The sequence below is a fragment of the Rissa tridactyla genome, chromosome Z, assembly GCF_028500815.1.
Source record: "Rissa tridactyla isolate bRisTri1 chromosome Z, bRisTri1.patW.cur.20221130, whole genome shotgun sequence".
Taxonomy (NCBI): Eukaryota; Metazoa; Chordata; class Aves; order Charadriiformes; family Laridae; genus Rissa; species Rissa tridactyla.
In genome coordinates this window covers 23,152,900-23,174,736 of record NC_071497.1, presented here as the reverse complement: position 1 = coordinate 23,174,736, position 21,837 = coordinate 23,152,900, and the positions used below count along the sequence as shown (strand labels likewise).

Sequence of the window (21,837 nt, the reverse complement as noted above, 5' to 3'; positions counted from 1 at the left end):
ATGCAGTATCGTGTAATTACAAAAAAAAAAAAAAAAAAAGAAGAAAAAAGAGAAAAAAAGGTGGTTTAGTTGTTGCAAGAAAAGGAAAATAGACGAACATATAATTTTGTAGTAGGCCACACTATTCTCTCCCTTATTCAGTAGTCTTATTGTTAGACTAAGTCACCGAGGACACTGCAAACTCCCAGTGCCCTTACAGCTTTTCCTGTGGTATCCAGCCCCACAGGACAGCACAAGGTGTTCTGAGCACAGACATTCTTGTGACACCCTTTTGGTTATTTTTCTGTATTGGATAGACAGCTATTCATTGGTGCAAGAGCAGAAATGATGGCGTTCACCTTCAGGTCTTAGCTGCCAGACTTCAAAGGCATGACTGCATTCTGTGACTTTTTTTGTTTAACAAATGTACCAGCCTCAGAATGAGAAATACAAAAACTTCTGTTCTAATCCCCTCACGCACAGAAAGGAGCATGAAAAGGTTGTGAACTGGGATCACTGAATAATAGCTGATTATTTGAGAAAGCAGAGATGGGTGTTTATTGATTTATTTTTACCAACAAAATTTCAGATTATTTACTTCTGTCATGTAACAGCTTGGAATCAGGCACCGGGGTTTTTTTGTGGAAAAGATTGCATCTATCACAGGGAAAAAAATTCCAAATGATCATTCAGCTTTGGGGGAACTGCAATTTCAACCAGAATCGTTAAAAGGTGACAGTTCATTGTAACTTGCATTGCAAATGTATTTAGCAGTATTTTATTTTTATTCCTAATCATAACTACTTCTAGCCTTTAAGGAATTGCCACAGCACACAGTTCTGCAGTCTCACCGACTTTTGTTGATATTGCTTTTGTTTGCATGGTAGCACTGACTAATTTAATAGGCAAATACAACCTGGAGTGCACTTTCTGCAAAGTCATGCCATTTAATAGTAAATTAGATATCCTGTCCATGTTCACAGCAGTCAAAAAAATAAAACAAAGTAGAACCAAACTCCTAAATTCTGGTCTAGAATATAGAAACATTTCAGAGGGACAACTGTGGTATTTCCTTTTGGCTACCATTGAATACTGATTTGGTAAGTTTTCTTCAGGGGTTTAAAGAGTAAATTTCTGGTAGATCAGAGTAAAAATAGTCTAGGCAGTTCTTGTGAATTAACAAAGCCAGAACTTCTATAATGTGGCTTTTTTTTAAATTATTTTATTAATGACACATTTCACATGATATAAATGAAATTGTGGCTATTTTACGTCAAATGTAAAGTCTTTTTTCGTTTTTCTGCAAAACATGCTTGTAAAGCATAAATCATAAAAAAGCTTGCTGAAGTTGAAAAAGAAATTCACAAAGCTAAGTGTCTCTCCAGATTTAGTAAAGAGCACACGCAGACACTTAAAATCGGTTTAAACTAGCAGTCACATAGCAGCTTCACATCTTGGAATGGCAGTCCTGCCAGTTACGTAGCATGTGCATGGAAAGGACATCAGGACAAAAATTCATCTGAACTGACAGCTGCATGTTAACTGAACGACAAATGAGTATGATGACATTAGCTTGTAGTGAATCCTCCTTTTCCTACGTATTTAACAGGAGAGATGCTGAATTTCACACTCAAGACTAACAGTGACCACTGTTCAGGGTATTGTAAAGTATAAGTGACTCTTGAACATCAGAATAAACACTTAAGACATTGTTATAAATTTCTAGCAAATGACATTTGAGCCTCAAGACTTCAGGAAAATTCTGAAAGTAGCTTTGAGATCTGGGGTTTGACATGCTGCATGCTCCCCTGAGCATTCAAATGATGTTACTGTGCTGAAGCATCTGTAGACATGAGTCTGGAGATGGCCAGCTGCCTCCTGTGGTTCCTCCAAAGTGGGCATCAGTAGATATTGCGGACTGCTCTTGGAGAGGGTCTGTGAAAGGGTCTCTCTTCATCTCCTAGAAAGGTATTCCTGTTCCTACGCTGAAGAGATTGACTGGGTTTTGTCTAGATCTATGTGTCTTGTGTCTTGTCTGACCCAATGAATCATCTTACATTTCATGTATAGATAAATGCAAGGGGGGGATTGGTTGTTCTTTCCCTCAATTGTGATACAGCTTGATTTTTAGGACTTGCTCTACGAGTTGGGGCATGTGTGTGAGTTCATCTAGGCTGGCAGAAAAGAAAATAGCTTTTTCTTCCCTACTGTGTTTATGTGGACAAGAAACACACAGACCCATCTATCTTACATTTAAGAGGACAACACAATGGATGATGGCTTTTAAAATAAAATGCTTAAGCTCATACCCCATCAGGAAATTGTTCTCCTGAATAGGAGAGTCATTGGTTAAGTGTTGGTATTGAGGTTGCGTCCCTGTCCTCAGTTCATACTCCTGACAAACTCAGGCTCTGCATACCGGTTGCTAAGCCCTCTAATCCACGTGCTTCAGCTCCGCAGTGGGGCTCAGGTGCCTAGAAATGAGGTGTGTGGAGGTGCAGGTGCAGGTTGCACCTCCACCTTTCAGAGAACATGGCTGGCTGCATACTGGAATTCTGTCCTTAAAAACAAAGTGCATTAATGAGTAGTGACAATTTGATGAGTTGTTGCTCTCAACACTGTCTGACAACTGCATTGCTGTTTCCCCCAGATGGTACAGGAAGATCTCTTACCTATGTGCCTTATTAGTTTTGTAGTAATGACCACAAAGGGGAAAATGGATTCCTACAATGCCCTATGGGTGGCTTTCTTCTCCAGAGGAGAGTCTTCTGTGAGACAGAAAAACTAGTTTTATTCGGACCAGCTTGAACCCTGATACATTTTTAATATTAGGAAAATTATTCTGAGAAAGAACTTCTACGACATACCTTATAATAGTTACAGCAGAGATTTCATAATTAAAGCTAGAAGATCTTTTCCGTTTCAAACTTGATTCTGATCTTCCAAAAAGACAAAGAATCTAAAATGCTAGTCAGGACTGAAAAAAACACACTGTCCATGTATTTCACATTTCTGCATCAGACAGATGTGCATGCATCAGACATTCTGCATCTAATGTAGAATATCTTTTGAATGTGTTAAGTTGTAGATGGAATAAAAAAAAAAATGCTTTTTTCTTTGAGAAACGCTCTGGCTACCCTAACCTTTTAAAGCAGTCTACAATGATAACGCATCATTAAATGTCACTTTGCTAATATAAGGGCTACTAATCTGATACACTGGGTTGCAGAGATGGCTGCAGACAGACATAGCTAGGAAGGAAGGAGTGAGATGCTCTTCCCTCAGCGACTGCCCCATTCCTCTGTCCCAAACTCGTTTCTTGAGTCATCCATCTCGTAAGTTACAGAAAAAAACCCACAAATACAATTCAGTGTATATGGAGAAGAAAGTGGCACTGCAGGTAACATAAAACTGGACATGGGCTTTCATCTTCTCCCTGCTTCCATTTGTCCTGCAAGTGTATAAATTTTCCAGACTTGATAGAGATATGATTTCTGCAAACAGTGCCACAACGTACATTGACATTCAGGTGTATTATGAACCTATCCAAAAGGCTTTAGGTATGATGATGAGAGCAAGAAACAAACAGACTTTTGTGACGTGGGATTTGAACATGCTGTGGAAGTTGTAGAGTCTTTCAGTGTATCAGGACTGCAGAAACAAATAAAAAATCCCCCAGTAAACACAATGAAAGAAGCAACCTTACATTTTATCAGGTTTTTAACAGGGAGGGCTACTGACTGGAAGAATATACAATGCATTTAATATTTGAAAGCAATCATACACCCCACATATTTGTCACTTGATGAAAGCAAAGTCCATTTTTCACATTTTACAGCCTAATAAGGGATATGTTATTAGTAACCTAGAATGAATTTTCCAAACACAACAAGGCCAGTGCAAATCTGTAGTAACTATGTTCTGATAGTAAAATGGAAGCACTGGTGGAAAGTACCAATGGAAAAAAATATTTATTTTTCAAAAAAAGGCAAATGAAATCTAATTATTTAGAACCAGTTGCTACATGAATCAGAAATGACATATTTCATGGAGAGGAAAAGGGCTGCTAACATCTTCAATTTGCGCACTACCAACTTTGCAAGGTATGTTCTTATATTTAGATGTAAACACTGTCTCACTGGACTCAATGGGTCAAAATTCTTCAAATACGGGATTCTGCAAGTTAAAAGTAAGCTCCCGCACTTGATAAACCCCCACATGCTCAGAGTCATTCTGTGCTTTTGTACAGGCTGAAATAGAAATACTGCATGATGTTATCATTTCAGTAATTGCACTGAGTTACAGTTCTGTTACAAAACTTCAATTTGTGAGAATAATAAAGGTAGATTAAACATAATCTAATAGTCACCTGGTGATCACCTGTATCAGCTGGGCAAAATAGTATTAATGCTGAGACAATTAGCTAGCTAAGAAATTCCTTGTAGGTGGCAGTATCTCTTGATAATGAGAAAAAAAGTAGTGGGAAGAAAGTAAGCCATTAGGTTTGTGTAATCTCCAAGTACTATAAAAATATCCAGAAAGCATGAGAAAGTGAATTAAGGGAAGAAACACCTTTCCCAGCTGTTTTGTGGACCCCATCCATTATTTTCAACATGTTTAATAGTAATAAAAAATGTTAACAAAAAATTTGAAAAACTCCATCTCTTAAGGAAGGCCCCTTCACTGGAGGAAAGGTGTGTAGCAATTGTAGATATTTCTTAAGGTGCATCCCCATGAATTAAGACATCCCCACTTTTGAAAACTTTGGTTACCATTTTAGAGCTGTCAATCCTGTATCCTTATCTTTTCTATCCTATGTGTCTCTGATAATAGATTAACGTTTTTAACTGGAGTGAATCTTCATTTTCGTTGGTGATACGCTGGAGAAGCAGAAGAAAGTGCAGAACAGTACAGAACCAAAAGGAGAAACAGCAAAGCATGCCTCCTTCTAATATGGAGCTGTAGTATCTGCACAGAATCATTATTTGGTATTTCTTCTCCTTCCCTCACTACTGTGGAACATTATCTTTGACATAAGCACAAGTCCAGCAGGGGTGGATTCCATTTAGGGCATATAACTATGTGACAACAGAAGTTGCTGGGGTGAATGTCAGAGACATCTGGTGGGTAAAAGGCCTGCCAGATGGTATGCAAAAGATAATTTACACATGTGGCTCATATGGTTAGTTTCCATGCCATCGTCTTGGCAGCTGTGCTGCAGTCATTTGGTGTCGTATCCCAAAGCATTTTTATTGCTGCACGGATACCCCTGAATGATCTCATGATACCCCATTGCTGCCGGTGCTACCTCTGTTTTTAATAATGTGACTCTGCTTTCACTGCATGGCATCCTTCTGTGTATACACTGAGCCATGTACCCGCTTGCTGTATCTGAACTGGACAAGGCTGTTTCCTTTGGTGCTTTCTAGAAACTCCTAGGTCTTGTGGAGAATGTGCTTTGAGTTCAAACTACTGTTACAGAATGGAATATCCTAGGCTTTTTTTTTTTCCATTCCTTTTGTTTACTTGTTACTATCTTTCTGTATTTTTTGACTTTTTTATGAGTGCAAAATTCTCAGTGATTTCACAGGAGTCTGGCATGGGGGGGGCGGGGGGGTGGGCAACACGATAACAGCCAAAATAGCTTTCTAATACCTTTTATTGTAGCCTGTAGGTGTTGCATCTCCATTGGATGTTGTTATTTGAGCTTTTCAAATGACTAGCTGTTAGCTGTCACTTCAAATATTTCATACTGGTTTTTTCCTCAGAAATCTAATTTTTCCTGGGTCTGTTGAGCTTCCTGGCCTGCTGTTGGTACGGTTTTGCTCAACAGTATTTATCTTGTTCTTGCAATTAGTGGGTTTAGAAAAAAAAACCAAACCAAAAAACAACTGTTTTCTGAACATCTCTAATAATCACAATTTTCAAATGAGATCTGCAGTAAATGTCTCTCGTACTTTGTACAAAGGTGTGTGCCATACGCTTTTACACACACACACGTGTAAAAACAGCAGCAGCAGGACCTATGATAAGAGCAGTTCCATCCAGTATATAATGAAAAGGTAGGAAAAAACAAAGCCCCCAATCCCAAACAGATACTGTTTATTTAATAGGGTTCACTGTTACCAGTTTAGTACGATTTCGCAGGTCTGAGCTGCCCATGATAATTTATTTGTGATAGAAAAGAATATAACAATTCAGTTCACGTGAAGAATATATTTTATTTCTGAAAACAAATACACTAATTTTTAAAAGTGAACTTTAAAATTGTTTTACAAGGGAAGATATTAGATTAAAAAGCACCTTTCTATTCCAGCTCATTAATCAGTTTCATAGAGAGGAAGGTTTACCTCTTTAGCTCTGAAAATGCAAACTCTCGACCATTCTTATTTTAGACCTTGAAACTGTGATGAGATATCCCAGGTTGCACAATGGAACTGAAAACCCTAGCTGATTAGTTTTGTAACATGCTGTGTGATTAGTATGACCTCTTGTGTTAAACACGGGAATATTCATTTGTTTATTCACATAATGAAACAATCAAGCAAGTAGATGAAATATCTAAAAGCTAGTTACAGCACTGTCCTTGCCGTTTCTACAAATAAACAGGATAGCAGCAGTAGAGGTATTAAAATTGGGAGTTGTAACTTTTATATATGAATTAGAAAAATAAATGCAATCATTTCCCCATGTAGAATATAGCTATCATGTATTTTAGTCTACCAAGACTTTAAAAGGATCAATTTTTTCTTCACAATTCTAATAAAGCCTTGCATGACCAGAGTAGATGAAAATACAGGACAGAGCCTTGGTGACTTCTAAACAAAACATAAAAGATTTACAAATTTCTTTAAAAATCTTTCATGGTAAACTAGGTCCTGAGGACTTTATCTTAAGAACACAACAGAAAGAATCTTCAAGCAAACATTAAGAGCATGGCACGAACAGAAAAGGAAAGATGAAACCTAGGCCTATCTAAATCTTTAACTAGTTCAGAAAACATGTATTTTCACAGCTCGCTTGTGCAGCACTTTTATTTACAGAGTGATAAAAGCCTGGGTTCCCTAAGATTTTCATTTTCTAAGCGGCTTGCTATCCCTGTGTCTTTGAAAACACAGGCAAAATAGCACCAGTGAGACAGAATTATAGCACCGTGTTTTTTTCAACAATCAGTGGAAGATCTGAAGCTGTGTTAAACAGCCTGTTCATTCTTAAAAATAAAAGCATCTTTTTTCTCGGTCTTTGGTGCTCAGGGGAACTAAGAGAGCATACAAATACCCTTTAGTGTGATTTAAAAACAGAGTGATGTATTTAGAAAGTGCTTGATCATTCACGCAAGAATGTGTGTGTGGATTTGTATTGAAAACTTGGTTGTTAAACAAATTCTGAATTATCACAAGTCATTATGATGCTGTATATTGCATACACTCCTATTCATGGGGGTGCTTTTTCCAAGCATTTCCGAGCTATTTTCCAAAACAACCTATGCTCTGTAAACATACTCAGAGATTTTTAATTTTTTGGTCACTTTGTAAATAATCTATCTATATTGTACAAGCATGGTATTTACTACATTAGTGAGGGTTGTCTGATTGTGTGTGTGCAATATGTGCTTGCTGTAAAAGGTACACCTTGGTTAGGAATTAAGCCATTGAAATTTTAAAGCAGAGCATATTTAAAAACTTTGTAAATAACAGTGCCTCCCTCGTATTTCTAAACTGCAAGCCATTCAAGGGTGTAGAGTTTCAAAGGAAACTGAATGTCATGTGAGACACAGAAATTATAACAACATAGGCTTTTATGCTAGAAAGGCTTAGTGAATTTTGTCTTTAACATTACTGAAAAGTTAAAAGATGTAAGGAAATCTTCCAGGCTATCAAATTTTGCAGTTGATTTTTCGAGCCACAAAGATGGTGATGCCTGACTGGGGGGGAAAAATAATAAATAAAAAAACCCAAAACCTCTCATAAGCTCACCTAGGTGACAAGAACGGCACAGCTGTAACAAGGCAAACCACTTACCGTTCTCACTGATTCTTCCCTTAAATAAACGCAGAAAAGAGACTTTAGCTGGTTCAGACATTACCCTGCCAAAGGGAGCTGCGGGAATGAATTATTCAGTGAGACTTCGGGAGGGAAAGGATGGGGAAGAGGCAAAATGGTCGCAGGCGACCAACTTCAGGGCTGGGCTGACACTGCACGCCGGGGAAGCGGCGCCAGAGGGGAAGGCAGCTCCTCCGTGACACCGACCCCCCCGTTTCACGGTAAAAAGCTCCTGCCGACCCGCCAGAGCGGGTCTCCAAACCCCAAACCACGCCCGGCCGGGTCCCGGGTGGCGGCCTCACGCCCCGGCGGCCGGTTCTCCGCTCTCCAGCCGAGGGAGGGAGCAGAGGGACGGCAGAAGCCGTCGTGTCCCGTGTCCCCCCTCCTCCTCCACCCCCCCGCTCCGTGACAGGCCCGAGATGTGCCGGGGAGGGCTCCCCGCGGCCCGGCGCCAGGGCGGCCGGCGGCGGGCCAGGGCCCTAGGCCGCGGGGCGGGCGGCGGGGGCCCGGCGGGGCGGCGGAGGGGAGCCCCAGCGCGACGCTGTGTTTTGCAGGGCGGCGGCGGCGGCGGCGGCGGGCGGGAGGCGCCGCTGGACAGCTCCGGCAGCGCGGCGCGGCGCCCATGTTCCGGCGACGGCGCAGATGTGAGCGGCGGCAGGGAGCCGGGGGAGACCCGTCATGGCGGAGGGAGCGGGGGGAGGAGGGGGGGGGGGGGTGATCCCGGGAGCAACCGCGCTCCCCGCCCCCGGGAACCCCCGGGTTTCCGCGGCGGGGCGGGGCGGGGGCGGGGGGCGAGGGCAGCCCTTACCTGCGGGCGCGGGGCGGGCGGGAGGCGGGATCCCCGGGCGGGGCGGCGGGGGGACCCGGCGCCGCCTTCGCCGCCTCACGCCGCTGCCGGTGTCTCCCCCCTCACACCCCCCACCCCCCCAGGTGACGTGATGCCCGTTGTTTTGGTCCGCCCGACCAATCGGACGCGGCGGCTGGATTCTACGGGAGCCGGGATGGGCCCTTCGTGGCGGCAGCAGGACTCTCCCCTGCCGACCATAACGCATTGCGCAGGGTGCACCACCGCCCGGTCTTCCTGCGGCTTTAACGGCCCCGGCATGGACGCGCCGCGGCAGTTCCCGGCGGGCTTCGGCCCCGAGCAGCAGCAGCAGCAGCAACAGCAGCAGCAACAGCAGCAGCAGCAACAGCAACAGCAGCAGCAGCAGCAGCAGCGCCCGCCGCCGCACTGTCAGCAGCAGCACGGCCAGGACAAGCAGAGCCTCCTCCTCCAGCAGCAGCAGCAGAGCCCATGCCTCCAGTGCAACAACTGCGCCTACCAGGGGGCTGCTGCGGCAGCCGCGGGGGATAACCTGCCCCTGCTGCTCCGCGCCTCCTCGCCCCTCTCCGGCGCCTTCCGGACTCACTCCTCGCCGCTCTCCTCCGCCGCCTCCTCCCGGCAGGGCAGCCAGCTGAACGTCAGCGAGCTCACCCCCTCCAGCCATGCCGGCGCGTCCAGGCAGCCTCACCAATACCCTCAGTACCACCAGTGCCATAGCCTGCAGCAGCAGCAGGCAGCCAGTCCCAGCAGCAGTGTCAGCAGCGGCAGCACCCACCACCACCACCACCACCATCACCACCACCACCACCACCAGCAGCAGCAGCGCCGGGAGAGCAACCCCTTCACAGAAATAGCCATGAGCAGCTGCAGGTACAACGGCGGCGTCATGCGGCCGCTCAGCAACCTGAGCTCGTCCCGCAGGAACCTACACGAGCTGGACTCCGAGTCGCAGCCGCTCCAGCCGCCGCTCGCCAGCCCCGCCGCCGCCGGCACCGGCACCCCCGCCGCCCCGGAGATCGTGGTCTCCAAACCCGAGCACAACAACTCCAACAACCTGGCGCTCTACGGCCCCTCCGGCCCCGGCCCCGGCCCGGGCGGCTCCAACAACGGCGGCGGCAAGTCCAGCAAGAAGAAGAACCAGAACATCGGCTACAAGCTGGGGCATCGCCGAGCGCTCTTCGAGAAGCGCAAGCGCCTCAGCGATTACGCGCTCATCTTCGGCATGTTCGGCATCGTCGTCATGGTCATCGAGACCGAGCTTTCCTGGGGCGCCTACACCAAGGTACCGCCGCCGCACCCCCGGCACGGCCGGGCAGCCGCTCTGGTGACCCCGTCGAGGGGTGGCCCCGGACCCTCGGAAAGCCCAGCGGGGCCGGGCTGCTCGTCCCCCGTTCCGCCCGTCCCGGCCTGCGGCGAGGTGCCGCCGGCCCCCGCTCAGCCGGCGACAGCGTGAGGCGAGGCGGCCCTCACCGGGACCGGCATTGGGACTGGGGCCGGGGGTGGCGGTGGGTCGGGAGCGGTCCCTGCGTGCGGCTCTCTGAGGGTCGGCTGTGTCTTTTCTCTTGCAGGAGTCGCTGTATTCCCTCGCTCTGAAATGCCTTATTAGCCTCTCCACCATCATCCTGCTCGGGCTCATCATCGTGTACCACGCAAGGGAAATCCAGGTAAAACGTTTTCTTCTGTGGTGAGTGAGCGTTGCTGGCATAGCTGGGGGTACGCGGGGGTTTGCCTAAGGGCACTGTGGTGGTAAGTACTCGGCACATCCCGCTGGTTCGGAAAGCAGAAGGGATCTCTGCATGCCTGCCCAAGTTGGTGGACGGACCTCAGCTCTGGAAACACGGTGGGCATATACACACCAGGAAGCTCTGCCTGCTAGGGACTGTCACCTGTGCTTGTGCTATAGGATCACTTAGCCCCGAGGTTATAACACGCTTTCTTGGTGACATGCCTGCCGTCTTCTGTAGCAGATGTGTAGCAACAGTCTTTTATTTCCCAATGACTATATTTCGTGCTGTGCGTTTCATCTTGATGGCAAGGTTAATTGTCTTCACCGTGCAAGGTATGTAATCTTCACTGTCTCAGATGTGAGCTTACTCTAGGAGAATGTTTAAGAGGAGGGGGAAAATTTATGTTTGACTTGTTTTATTTAATGCTGCACAGCCACTAGGAATGTGACAGAGGAAAACTGTCAAGAAAGGTGGGGCTAAAGGTAGGAGGAAAGTAATGATCAAAGCTGTAGAATAAGTCTCACAAATACTGTCACGGGTTCTGTCTGAGGACTTTAGTTCTAATTTCAGTTGTAATTTTTTTGACAAATGAGAATTAACGCATTTCAGCTGAAACATACGACAGATAGATTTCAAAGTTTTGAAGGGAAAAATACCTTACTCATAGATACATCGATGCTTTTGCTTTTTCAGATTAGTTAAAGATACCTTGAGCTACAAGCTGAAATGACAGCTTTCAAGGGCAAAGAAGACTTTTCCACAGGTACCAATGAGTAAAAAAAATAATAAAAAAAATTGTATAGTACCCTGCTTCTGTGCAAATGAATGCTGTAGTTTCAATGTGAAATGGTACCATAGTCTCCTACTTAGGGTAATGTTAGAGAAGTATAATGTTACTGAAGACTCTTTGCCAAATTGGATCCTACTGTGCAGTACTTGCACATGCAAAACTTCTATTCCTGGCTCAGAACCCAGTTTCTCTGCATTAATATCAAAGATATTGAAAGCTGTTTAATGATATTGTACTCAATAAACAAGTGTTCTAGTGAAAGAGCATCTCTATAAACTACTGGAGTACTGATGAATAGGTTTCTTTATCCGTATTGAAATAAATAAGTAGTGCTGCTGCAATGTGGGAGCCCTCTTTTCTGATCTATCTTCCCACAAGTGGTGCTTGAGGCATGAAGAGCAAAGCTGAAAAAAATATCTCTGTAAACATTTGAATTACTCTATGCATTTTCCAGAAACTTCAAATGGAAAATTTTATGCAAGATAGCCAAATAATTATAGGTCCCTGCGTGCATCATCTTATACTCAGTAGTTACTCCAAGATTCAGTTGGGGTTTTTGCCAGGTAAATAGTTACAAATTTTCATTCCCTTAGGAATGTGTTACAGCTCAGAAGAAACAATCTTAAAAAACTAAAGCTGTAATTTGGTTTTGGTTTTGTTTTTTTTTATCGATCGTTTTAAAGAACTTCCTCATGTATGCAACTATGTGGAAGGAGTTAAGCAGTCATCTGGCTTAATCAAGGTTAGTGTAGTTTTCAGTGCTGCGTGACAGTACAGAACGTGAATATACCTGCCCGTAAAACAGCAATACCCTATGTTTTAGTCTGAGAGACACCGAAAACTGCAACAGTCATGGTAGGGCCTGGAGTGAGCTGCAGCTTCAAGGGGCTCCGTCATTCATGTTGAAAGGGAAAAGGAAGTTCTCTTTTTCAAGGACCTTGTTAGAAGTAAAGGGCATAGCACTACCCTTAGCTATTAGATATCTGATAGCTTTTTAATTTAGGCACAGTCTGGTTTTGCACACAAACTTGACTTTTAAAAAATATGAACATGCAGAGCAAAATTTACATCCGTCTATGATCGTAAATGTATGTTACACTTGATATCTGAAAATGAGCAGAACCTTTAAAATTCTTTGGCTTAGGAACATAAGGTATCTTCTCCAGGCAAGAGAAAATGCTGTTTTTAAAATAATCTTAAAAGCTGACTGGTTTTTGAAGGCACATGCCTTTAATTCCGGCAGAGATCCTGCTATGTGCAGTAGAATGAATCATGTCTGTAGAATCATGCCCACAGATGGTTGGTTGTGTCCTGGAGGACTGTTTGCACCAGCTATTTGTCAATCCTGATCAAGTTTGGACGTTCCTTTCTAATCATTCTCTGAAGTATACTTAGACTTTAACAGTTAGTTTAATGTAAATATGCAGGAATTCATTGAGGGAAGAGAAATTATTCTATAGAACAGATGAAGGTCAGTGTATTCTGCTTGCGGTGTGGTATGTTTCATATTCTGGTGGAAGCAAGCCAACCCAAACATAAGTAGGTTTTTCTACAAAGCATGAGACAAAACATATTGGGAAATAAAAAGATGACAGTTGAGTAATTATGACTGATTGCAGATTTAATATTTGGAAACTCCAGGTGACCTAAAATGCCTGCAAATGGAAATCAGCTTTTTCGTTCTTTTCAGTAGTCTTTGACCTTGATTTATTGGTTGGAAGTCCAAACAGCCATGCTGCAAGCAAGTCTATGGGGCAATGCCTAGCAGCATAGCAGATGACTCCAGTCTTTCCATTGAAATGACCTTGCCCATCTGTTTTGCTTTGAAAACAGTCATCCAGTCAGTTAAACCAAACTCTAGAGCTTGCCTGTCCCAGACTTGCTGAACATTTTAAGGGAGTTGGAAGGGAAGTTTATAAAGACTTGTAGGGATTCTTCCCAGGAGTTGAGTGCGCTATATTGACGTGAGACAACGGAGTTTTCTTTTTCGTCCCTTCCCGCGGCTAGACCGGGGTTGGTGTGCGGGGCTGGTGTGCGGTGGCGGAGCTGGAGCACCTCCAGCCCCTCGGGGGTGGGGCGTTTTCCGCCGCCGCCTTTTCAGCACCGCAGACAGCTCCCGCCCGGTGCCTCCCCCGCCGCCCGCCCGCACATCCATCCCCCCGGGGATGGTTTCAAACCCCAACAGACACACGGGTTTGTGTTTGAATCCCTGGAACTTGCCCAGAACTCGGCCTCTGACAGACCAAAGTCTCCAGAAGGGAGATTTAGGCGTTTAGGGTTTAGGCAAGGATAACTGTATGGATGCTACGTAATCTTGTGAAACACTGGAAATGTTAAAATATTTTCATCAAATAGGTTTTCAGTGATCGCAGTGTATTGGTTATTCTGTATAACTCTAAGAATAAAGAGTAAGCTGTTATTAGATTTAATAAATGTGAGTTAGTGTTAAGAGTATAATAAAAGTCAGATGAAACCAGCTGGGTTTAAATGATAATTCATAGCTTACATTGTCATTTCTAGAAAAGACGATACAAATTACAAGCAAGTTTCCTTCACATCCCCCCCCTCCCTTCTAGAAAAAAACCTTAATGAACAACAGTAACGATGTTGGAGTTGAGGGTAGTGACAACCCCAAATCTATGTGTTCTCTTTTTGGTCCATTGTTGTCATGCCTATAATGCTGTTAAGCCTGTCACACTTGGGAGATAATGAAAATCCAGTGCTCTCTGCCGAAGCTTGTGTGGTTGTTGATTCAGTTCTTCAGAGCAATTGCCTTGCGTTTGGAAGATCAGTGGGAAAAATGTAATTCATCATTACCCCAGCCTAGAACAGGTATTTCTCTGACTATTACTCCAGTTGAGAGTTTGAAGAGGTGGAGGAGGGAAGAGATAAGAAGATAGCATGATCCAATTATCATAATAATTTTTGATGTATAAATTATCCACTTCATGCATAAACAGTTCGTTACTTAATACTGTTTTACATAATTAAAGCAGCAGCATGGAACACAGTTAAAATCGTCGTTCCTAGACAACTTGTTGTTTCATTCCACATTTCTCTAGTGGAATTTGCTGTTAGATCAATAAATAAAGTGGAATTTAAGAAAGTTTTGGGGGGCAGGTCGCACGGTAAAGCTTCAGTTTTTCTACTTTTATTGAAAAAGTCTCTCCTAGTACTGCTGGAGAGATAAATGCTTAAGTGTGCAGTTCTGAAGTTCTACTGGCACTTTCTTGTGTTACTCAGAGCAAAGGATTAAAATAAAAATTCCCTGAGGTTGCCAGTAGGTCTTTAGTGTCTTTTGTTGGGCATTCCGCCATAGCCTGGTATTTTCTTGGGAGATGGTGGTCGGTGGATGAATATATCCACTGGAACACTTTTCCTCTGATGCTGGACTGCTTAGTATATCCCTTCTGTAGATAAACATCGCCCTTCTGTTGCCTGCCCTGAATAATATTAGTAACCTGAGTAATGCTAACCTGTGTTCTCCTGCACAGAATCTGGACCTCATTTCCTTTTACCTGAGACAGATGCTCTCACTCATGCAGAAACATGAAAATTGTTGGTGTTTGGTAAAAGTGCATAGAAATGTTCGTTTTTTTGGTACATCAGTTGAGATTTCTAACCAATTCTAAAATGTATTGCTAGTTCATACTTAACGCCCAGTGGAAAGTCTTGCAAACTTCAAGGTTAAGGTTAAGCCATTGCTTTCAAAGCAGAGCCTCACAGGGCTCCAGGGAAAAAGCACCTTCAGTCCCTAGATGGTTCCGAAGTGGAGGGAATATAATGTGCTACTGATGGATTTGGACTGAAACACTTTCAGTCTTCATTGACTTTATGGAGAGTTATCACAGCTGAGAGCCCAAATATCTTGCTGAAGAATCAGGAATCTTTTCTTCTTTTCCTTGTTTCTGAAAACTGGACGAAATTGAACAGGCACTATCAGGAGACAGCAAAGAATGGTAACAAATACATATCTTGACCTGTTTATTGTACAAATAAATGGCATAACTCATGACAGTAGTAAACACTGTTTTCGGGAGTTTCATTATCTTATTGGCATCAGTGAAAAGTTGTGCTGTAAAAAATTTGCACTCGTGAACAAATAAGAAGTTAAAACTCCATTACAGTTTTCTGTCATAAAAAGTAATGGGTATTCTGCAGGCCAAATTATTTATTTTTTTAAATCTATATTATTGTTATGCCTTCACTGGGGTGGTACATGTCCATCTCATTGGCTGTCTTGTTGGGAATCTGTTGACTCTGTGCTGAGTCTAACTTGCCTTTGTTTAGATATATTAAAGCATCAGGGATTGCACACGCAGACTGTAAATCTTCTGCTGCAGAAATAAATGAGTTAGATTAAGACCACAGAGAGCCAGTCTGTTGAATAACAGGTGAAAATCAAGAAATAAACTTTGAGTGATAATTCTATTCTTATCTGAAGCTTGTTGAGTAGTGATTTTTTTTTCTGTTTATTTTAGTAGGCCTCGGATCAGGCAACAACAAAACTTATTATGTAGCAGTTTTGATCCAGGATACAGTAACTTCATGTACAGACTCGAAAATTCTCTTCTACCAATGAAGTTTAATACATGTTTCATATATGTATTAAACAGAGCATTCCATATGTGTATTGAATAGGAGAAAATCATGTAGGAATCCAAGGACATCATATATGTCAAATTAACACCGTATCTGTCAAACTAACGCTTCAGAGTATTTTCGTGAAAATACTTAGTTTTAATTCCATTCAGTACATTTTTGATAGATTATATCTGCAGAACCTGTTGACCTAGGAAAAGTTACGGATGCCCTGTGTCTCTGAAATGCAGCACTGTAATGCATACGGCACAGAAGGCGGGCTAGAAAATCTGTTAAGATTGGTCAGCATCTGAGGCCATTTGCATTAAAGCTACACATAGAAGATGCCTCTATTTCCAACAGGCTCCATTAAAACATAGGAGGTTGTACCTAATGGTCGGGACACTGGATGGTTGGCCTGGCCATACCTAGGGTTATCTACTCATATGCACCATTGTTCTGAGCATTTTGTAATGAGGCTGTTAGAAGTTTATCAAGACATAGTAGTGCATAATGAAGTGTGAGAAGGTATGTTATTGCCCTTTCTTCTTGAGGAGAACGTTTGTAACCAGAGATCAGGTTCTGGATTTGTATAAATTGTGTAACTTAGCTGAAATAAACAGAGATACTTAGAGGCATTCTGCATGAACATCTTAACGTGAAAGTACTGTACATGCAGATGCTTCAACTGTGGGGACTTCAAATCAGAAAATTCCGTCAGGTACTTCACTGCAGCTCTGGTTTGCTTGAGTTTTAAGCGAAAGTTTGCCAAGACTGAGAAGCGTAGATGAACGCTCATGTGATTCTGGTTCTGGTTTGTGTGTGATCTACTAAATGTAGTATTCTGGGCTTTGAATTTGATTTGAGACATATTTGTGGTCCGTTTTGAACAAAGATCAGAACAGGAATGGCTGCCGCTTAGGACTTGGGAGAATTAAAAAGCTGTGTGGAACCTTCTATGCAACTTCAGTCAGCTGTTTTCACCCTTGATTTGTTGATGAAAGTTGTTGTCACGCTCCCTTACTAGAGGATGAATTACTGCTCTGAGCCTATGAAGCTTCTTTTAAGGCGTAAATTAACCCTAAGAGAAGAGGCTGTAATTGATCTGGTAATTAGCTTTCAGGTAAGCTGGATGTATTGGTCATTGTACAAAGTTTCTTTTATTAACTGAAAATGAGCTGTAAAGTATGCAGAAAAACATAATTTTGTGAGGAATTTTCCACAGCTCTGTTCGGTAGAAAAAAATTACACATCAGGACAACACAAAAAAATTAGAATTTAATATCATTTTTTTCGTTCTTTTAAAAAAAATAACATAAACTATATTACATTGAAAAATGTGAATGGAAAAACTTCCATTAAAAATGTAGTATGAGAAATGCCTATGTGTGACAATGTATTTTTAATGAAGTTGTGTAAATTGACTTTGTCCCATTATTTTAGTGAAAGCAACATTAAGTAATTTCTTCTTACAGCTATCAGAAGATCAGAAGAGGTTGTCATGAGAACATGTTTTACAGCTTAGAAAGAATTCTTGTGTAAAGGGCGTGGTAAAACATGAACATTTTGTCGTTTAAACTGGTGTATCTGAACCCAGGCCTTTGCAACTGAAAATGCTCAGTTAATAACATACATAAATATTTCATATGATACTGTCTTAATGTAGTTGCTGTGAATCACACATTTTTAACTTACTGGTTCATTCAGCTTTTCGCTCTTGAACATTCCCTGCAATTGTGCTCCTTCATCTGTGTGAAAACAGTCCTTAATAAACATAGTTTTATATTGACATTTTAAAAACAAAAGGGTGTGAATGTTAGATACTCCGTGAAGGAATGAAGAGGGATGAATTCCGAAGAGGGATGTTGTGCATCTTCTAAGGTGCTTCTTTATCTCATTCATTTTGACCTTTCAGAATTAAATTCATTTTGAGAAAATACTAAACCTTTTCATGACAGATGGAAGTACCCCTGTGAATTCCATATATAGTAAAACCAAAGGGTAGGCCTTAAATATCTTTATATTTTAAAATCACTACTCTTGGTCTTTTTAAGAGTAATTTGCTCTGGGTTGCTTTTTTCTGTAACGACACATTTTTATTAAAAGAAAACCCCACTCAGCAAAACTTTTATGCATGTTATTGCTCTAGAGCTATCCTGTTGAATGGGGGAGAGCTGTGTTCTGTGTGATGTGATTGACCAACAGAATTGTTTATTGAATTCTAATTGAAGACATATCACAAAGTTACTGAAGACTGAAGGAGCCATGAACGTCATAAACAGAGAGTTAAAAAGCTGTACTGGTGTAACTCTTAAGTATAATTTGTCTTGCAAAATCACTGTTGCTGGTAAGGATGTGTCTGTGGGAAGGGACGTAGCTTGATACTGAGTGGGGGTATTCAGAAGAAGATACCAGAGACAGAGGAAGAGCTTTTGCTTGTAAAAGAGCATATTTGAAATAAAAAATAGATTTTATTGTCACCTGTGGGTAAAGAGTTTCCTGAGCTTTCTTACCTGTAGTCTGCAATAAATATTGTTGCTTATAGCATTTTAGTGTAGCTGTGTGTCTTCCATAAACAGTTATACATCAGTTCTGTGGTTTGATGGTAGGTGTAAGATAGCCTGTAAAGACAGAAATGCATGTATAACAAGCATTTATATTGTAGTTTTCATTGTCAATGAGAATTACCTGGATGAATCCTCACATTTTTTTCCTGTCATTTAAATGATGTTTTTACACAAGGGAACACTGAGACCAAGAGTTCAAGTGCTGTGGAAACAATCTGGGGGAGGGCTTTGTAACTATGTTTGAAGCTCAAGCTTGCTGTCTTGTAGTCTTATGCTCAGATCAGTCATTTGTCATGTCAATAAGACACTGTTGTTGCCATCTAGCTATACCTATAATTTTCAAGAATTATCTGCCTGCTTTAGCGGATGTCCCAAACACTGCTCATAAAATGAATACAGCTCTCCACAGTACATCCTAACAAAATACTGCTGAGAATCTTTATGAAGCATTTTATTCCTGTTACAATTGTTTATTCCAGCTTTCCTAGCACTGCAACGTGTGTAGCATTACTACAGGTGTATGCAGACATTCACACCTGCCCTGCCGCTGACCTCCGACCGCCGTGTCTTTCACTAGAATAATGCATTATGAAGCAATGATTCATCTTCAGTCTCTTAACAAAACAAAGCTTCATCCCAGGTGGCGAATGGTATTTCTTGTTTTGTGATGGTTGCTATGCTTTTAAGAAAAAGATCTGTTGCAGCCAGGGAATAAGGCATGTCTTTAATTAAAAATAAAAATTGTACAGTAACTGATTCAGTCTGTACCATTGCATCCATAACATTCACATGCATAGAGCTCTGATTTCACGCTGGGAAACTGGAGAAAGACTGAATGTTCAGGTGTGGCTAGGAAGCACAAAAGAAATTGTTTCCTACCTGAAACACAAAGTAAATACAACTAGCAATAATGATTACTGAGTGTTCACTGATAGCACCTAGGTTTAAAGACATTCTCATAAAAAGTATTCTTACTACTTTTCTGATACAACATTAGTTACCACTTTTACACCAGCTATGCACATTTGAGGTGTGTTTTGACTTCAGAGGAGAATCTGTATTTATATGTCTAAATTAGCGGGTTCTTTAGAGCCTTTCAGTTTAAAGCATCCTCATTATGTGCTAAGGATTTGAACCTTTGTCATTATTAACACCTTTGTCATTAGTAAATATCTTTTCAAGAACACTTAGAAACTCTTGAACAGACTTTTTTTTATTGAATGAGCTAAGGATGCTCTTTACCCACTTTTTCTTTGCCCAGGAAGCTGCTTGCTGCAGTAGCTGTAAAATTCAGTTTTGGCCGTGCAGCTACCACACACAGATTGTAGAGGGTTCCTTTGATTGTGGATTTCTTTGTAGGATACTGCGCAAGAGTTGTTCTTGGGCTCTGCATAGGGAATGGGCTGATACAGGAGAAATTCTTGTCCCAGAATTCCAGTACAGCTGAAAAGGTATCCTGTGACAGCTGCTACTGAACACGATCCTTGTCTGAATCATGTCACGGGTAAAGTGGCTTCGCACTAAGACTACCCCCTCCTTTTTTTCTCATTCGGGTTTGGGCTTCATGGTAAAAGCCAGTAACTTGCATTCTGTTATGATTTCTGCAGTAGAATAATTTAGAACAACCAAATCTTTATGCAGTAGGATGGACCAGTGGTGGTCCTGATGGATTCCCAGTTCAGCTTCCATATAGCTTTATGCTAGTTTAATAGCAAAATGTGCAAGAAAAAAAAAATTGATAGACTACCCATGGCCAATCTGTTTTCCAGATTTTGTTGTCAGCTAAGGAAAGTGGTGGGTTCTCCATCTTTAGGTGCAGCCGTATATGAATAGACATTTGTCTACCTCCCAGCAACAGAATGGGATGCAGCGGAGCCAGATGAGAGATTTAGCGGTGTGGCTGTAAGCTGGCAGACCATTCTTTTCCCCTGCCATTTGGCACTTGGAAGGAAAATAAAAAAGATGAACAGGTTTTTTATATCCAGCCTGTGATCAGAGATGTCAGCTCATCCAAAATTAATAATTCTTGTGTTTCAGCTGTGACTTTTGTATGTATTATGTTGTGGCTGGTAAGTGTGTTAACTGCTGGACATGGCTTTTTGCTGCCATGGACTGTCCCACTTAGCATAATGGTTGTGAAAAGAACGCTATCTAAACCATATTGAATAGCAATTTTGTCTTTAAAACGAGGAAGAAAAGGGGGTTGGCAGCACTCAGTGCAAACTTGTTTCATGTATTTGGTTTGCAGAATTTAAAAAAACAATAGGTTTGAGGACAGAGCATGTTTTAGCTGAGAGAGCTGCTGTAAACTAGACAGATTTGATGAAGCTGTAATGTTCAAATAATGAATGGGAACTAGGTGTTTGAACTAAGCAACAAGAACTAAGAGGTGTTTGACGGAATATACTGGGATTTGGGTTTTGCGGGAGTTTTTTGGAGTTTTTTTCTGAGGAAGCAGCTGCAGTCATAATTAGTAGTGATCGCGTAAAACAGTATTTTACCTAAAAAAACTCGTGTCTATGTTTATTTAACCTGATGTTGATAGTTGCTCTGCTTAAACATATTTTAACTTAATCTTTGAAGCAGTTTGAAAACTTTATCTGCTATATCATTTAGCTGGAAGACCACTTTAAGCCTTCAGGAGTAACAGGTACTAACTAAATAGCAGCTGCTTTATTGATGCTCCCTCCCAGTTTTACTTGCCAGGGTGAATTACAGGGGCAGTGCTTGCAGGAATGCCTCTACACACTTATCATTAGTGCACGGCTATGTTTATTAGGATTTTTAAATACACCAGCACATCAAACTCCACTATGCTTTTCCTGCTGCCCGATTGTTAGTTTCCCTTATTTAAGTGGTCATGCTTCAGGACAGCACTTAAATACTTGGATTTTGTATTTCTGTATTTGGAGTTATTTTGAACATATCCTTCAATGAAGTTCTGAGTTTAAGTGTGTTTCTGAGACAGTGAAAACACTACAGGGACTTTATAATTCCTGTGATGCTGATGTGTATTCATCCATTGTCAGTTAAATAAATATTTACACAATTTAAAAACAAACACACAAACTTTCCGAAATACCAAAAGTATGTATGTAGTAAGTAAACACTAAAGGAAGAACTGAGAAGACAAATTCTTGTGTATATGATGTGTTGCTACCAGTCATTCCTTAAAATCAAGTTCCTAAATTTAGAGTCACTGGTGTAGTCCTTTGGCAGAATGAATGAGTTAGCTCATTTTGTCTAGCTTCAGATTTGGTGTTTCTTCCTTTAACTTCTGTTTCCCATATTCACTTGCAAAAATATTGGCAATTTGTTCAGAAAATAC

At 41.9% G+C, this 21,837-nt stretch overlaps 1 protein-coding gene and 1 long non-coding RNA gene across 11 annotated transcripts in view; one reads left to right on the top strand and one right to left on the bottom strand.

The window, feature by feature from the left end:
* Nucleotides 1-8,929, bottom strand: part of LOC128902273 (uncharacterized) — a 39,815-nt gene extending 30,886 nt beyond the window's left edge. For 5 of the 9 annotated variants that reach the window (XR_008463711.1, XR_008463714.1, XR_008463718.1 and 2 more), the window contains exons 1-2: nt 8,830-8,929; nt 8,001-8,078 (exon numbers count right to left, since the gene is read on the bottom strand). This is a non-coding gene — a long non-coding RNA (uncharacterized LOC128902273). The remainder of the gene's footprint in view (nt 1-8,000; nt 8,079-8,829) is intronic. The other 4 variants (XR_008463717.1, XR_008463713.1, XR_008463719.1 and 1 more) reach the window with 3 other exon arrangements.
* KCNN2 (potassium calcium-activated channel subfamily N member 2) overlaps nt 1-21,837 on the top strand; it is a 128,144-nt gene that overhangs the window by 43,429 nt on the left and 62,878 nt on the right. For both annotated transcript variants that reach the window (XR_008463710.1, XM_054184925.1), the window contains exons 2-4: nt 8,576-8,665; nt 8,952-10,126; nt 10,413-10,508. Coding sequence is in view for 1 of the 2 variants with exons in the window: in XM_054184925.1 (XP_054040900.1) it covers nt 8,644-8,665; nt 8,952-10,126; nt 10,413-10,508 (1,293 nt within the window). In the remaining variant the exon portion in view is untranslated. The remainder of the gene's footprint in view (nt 1-8,575; nt 8,666-8,951; nt 10,127-10,412; nt 10,509-21,837) is intronic.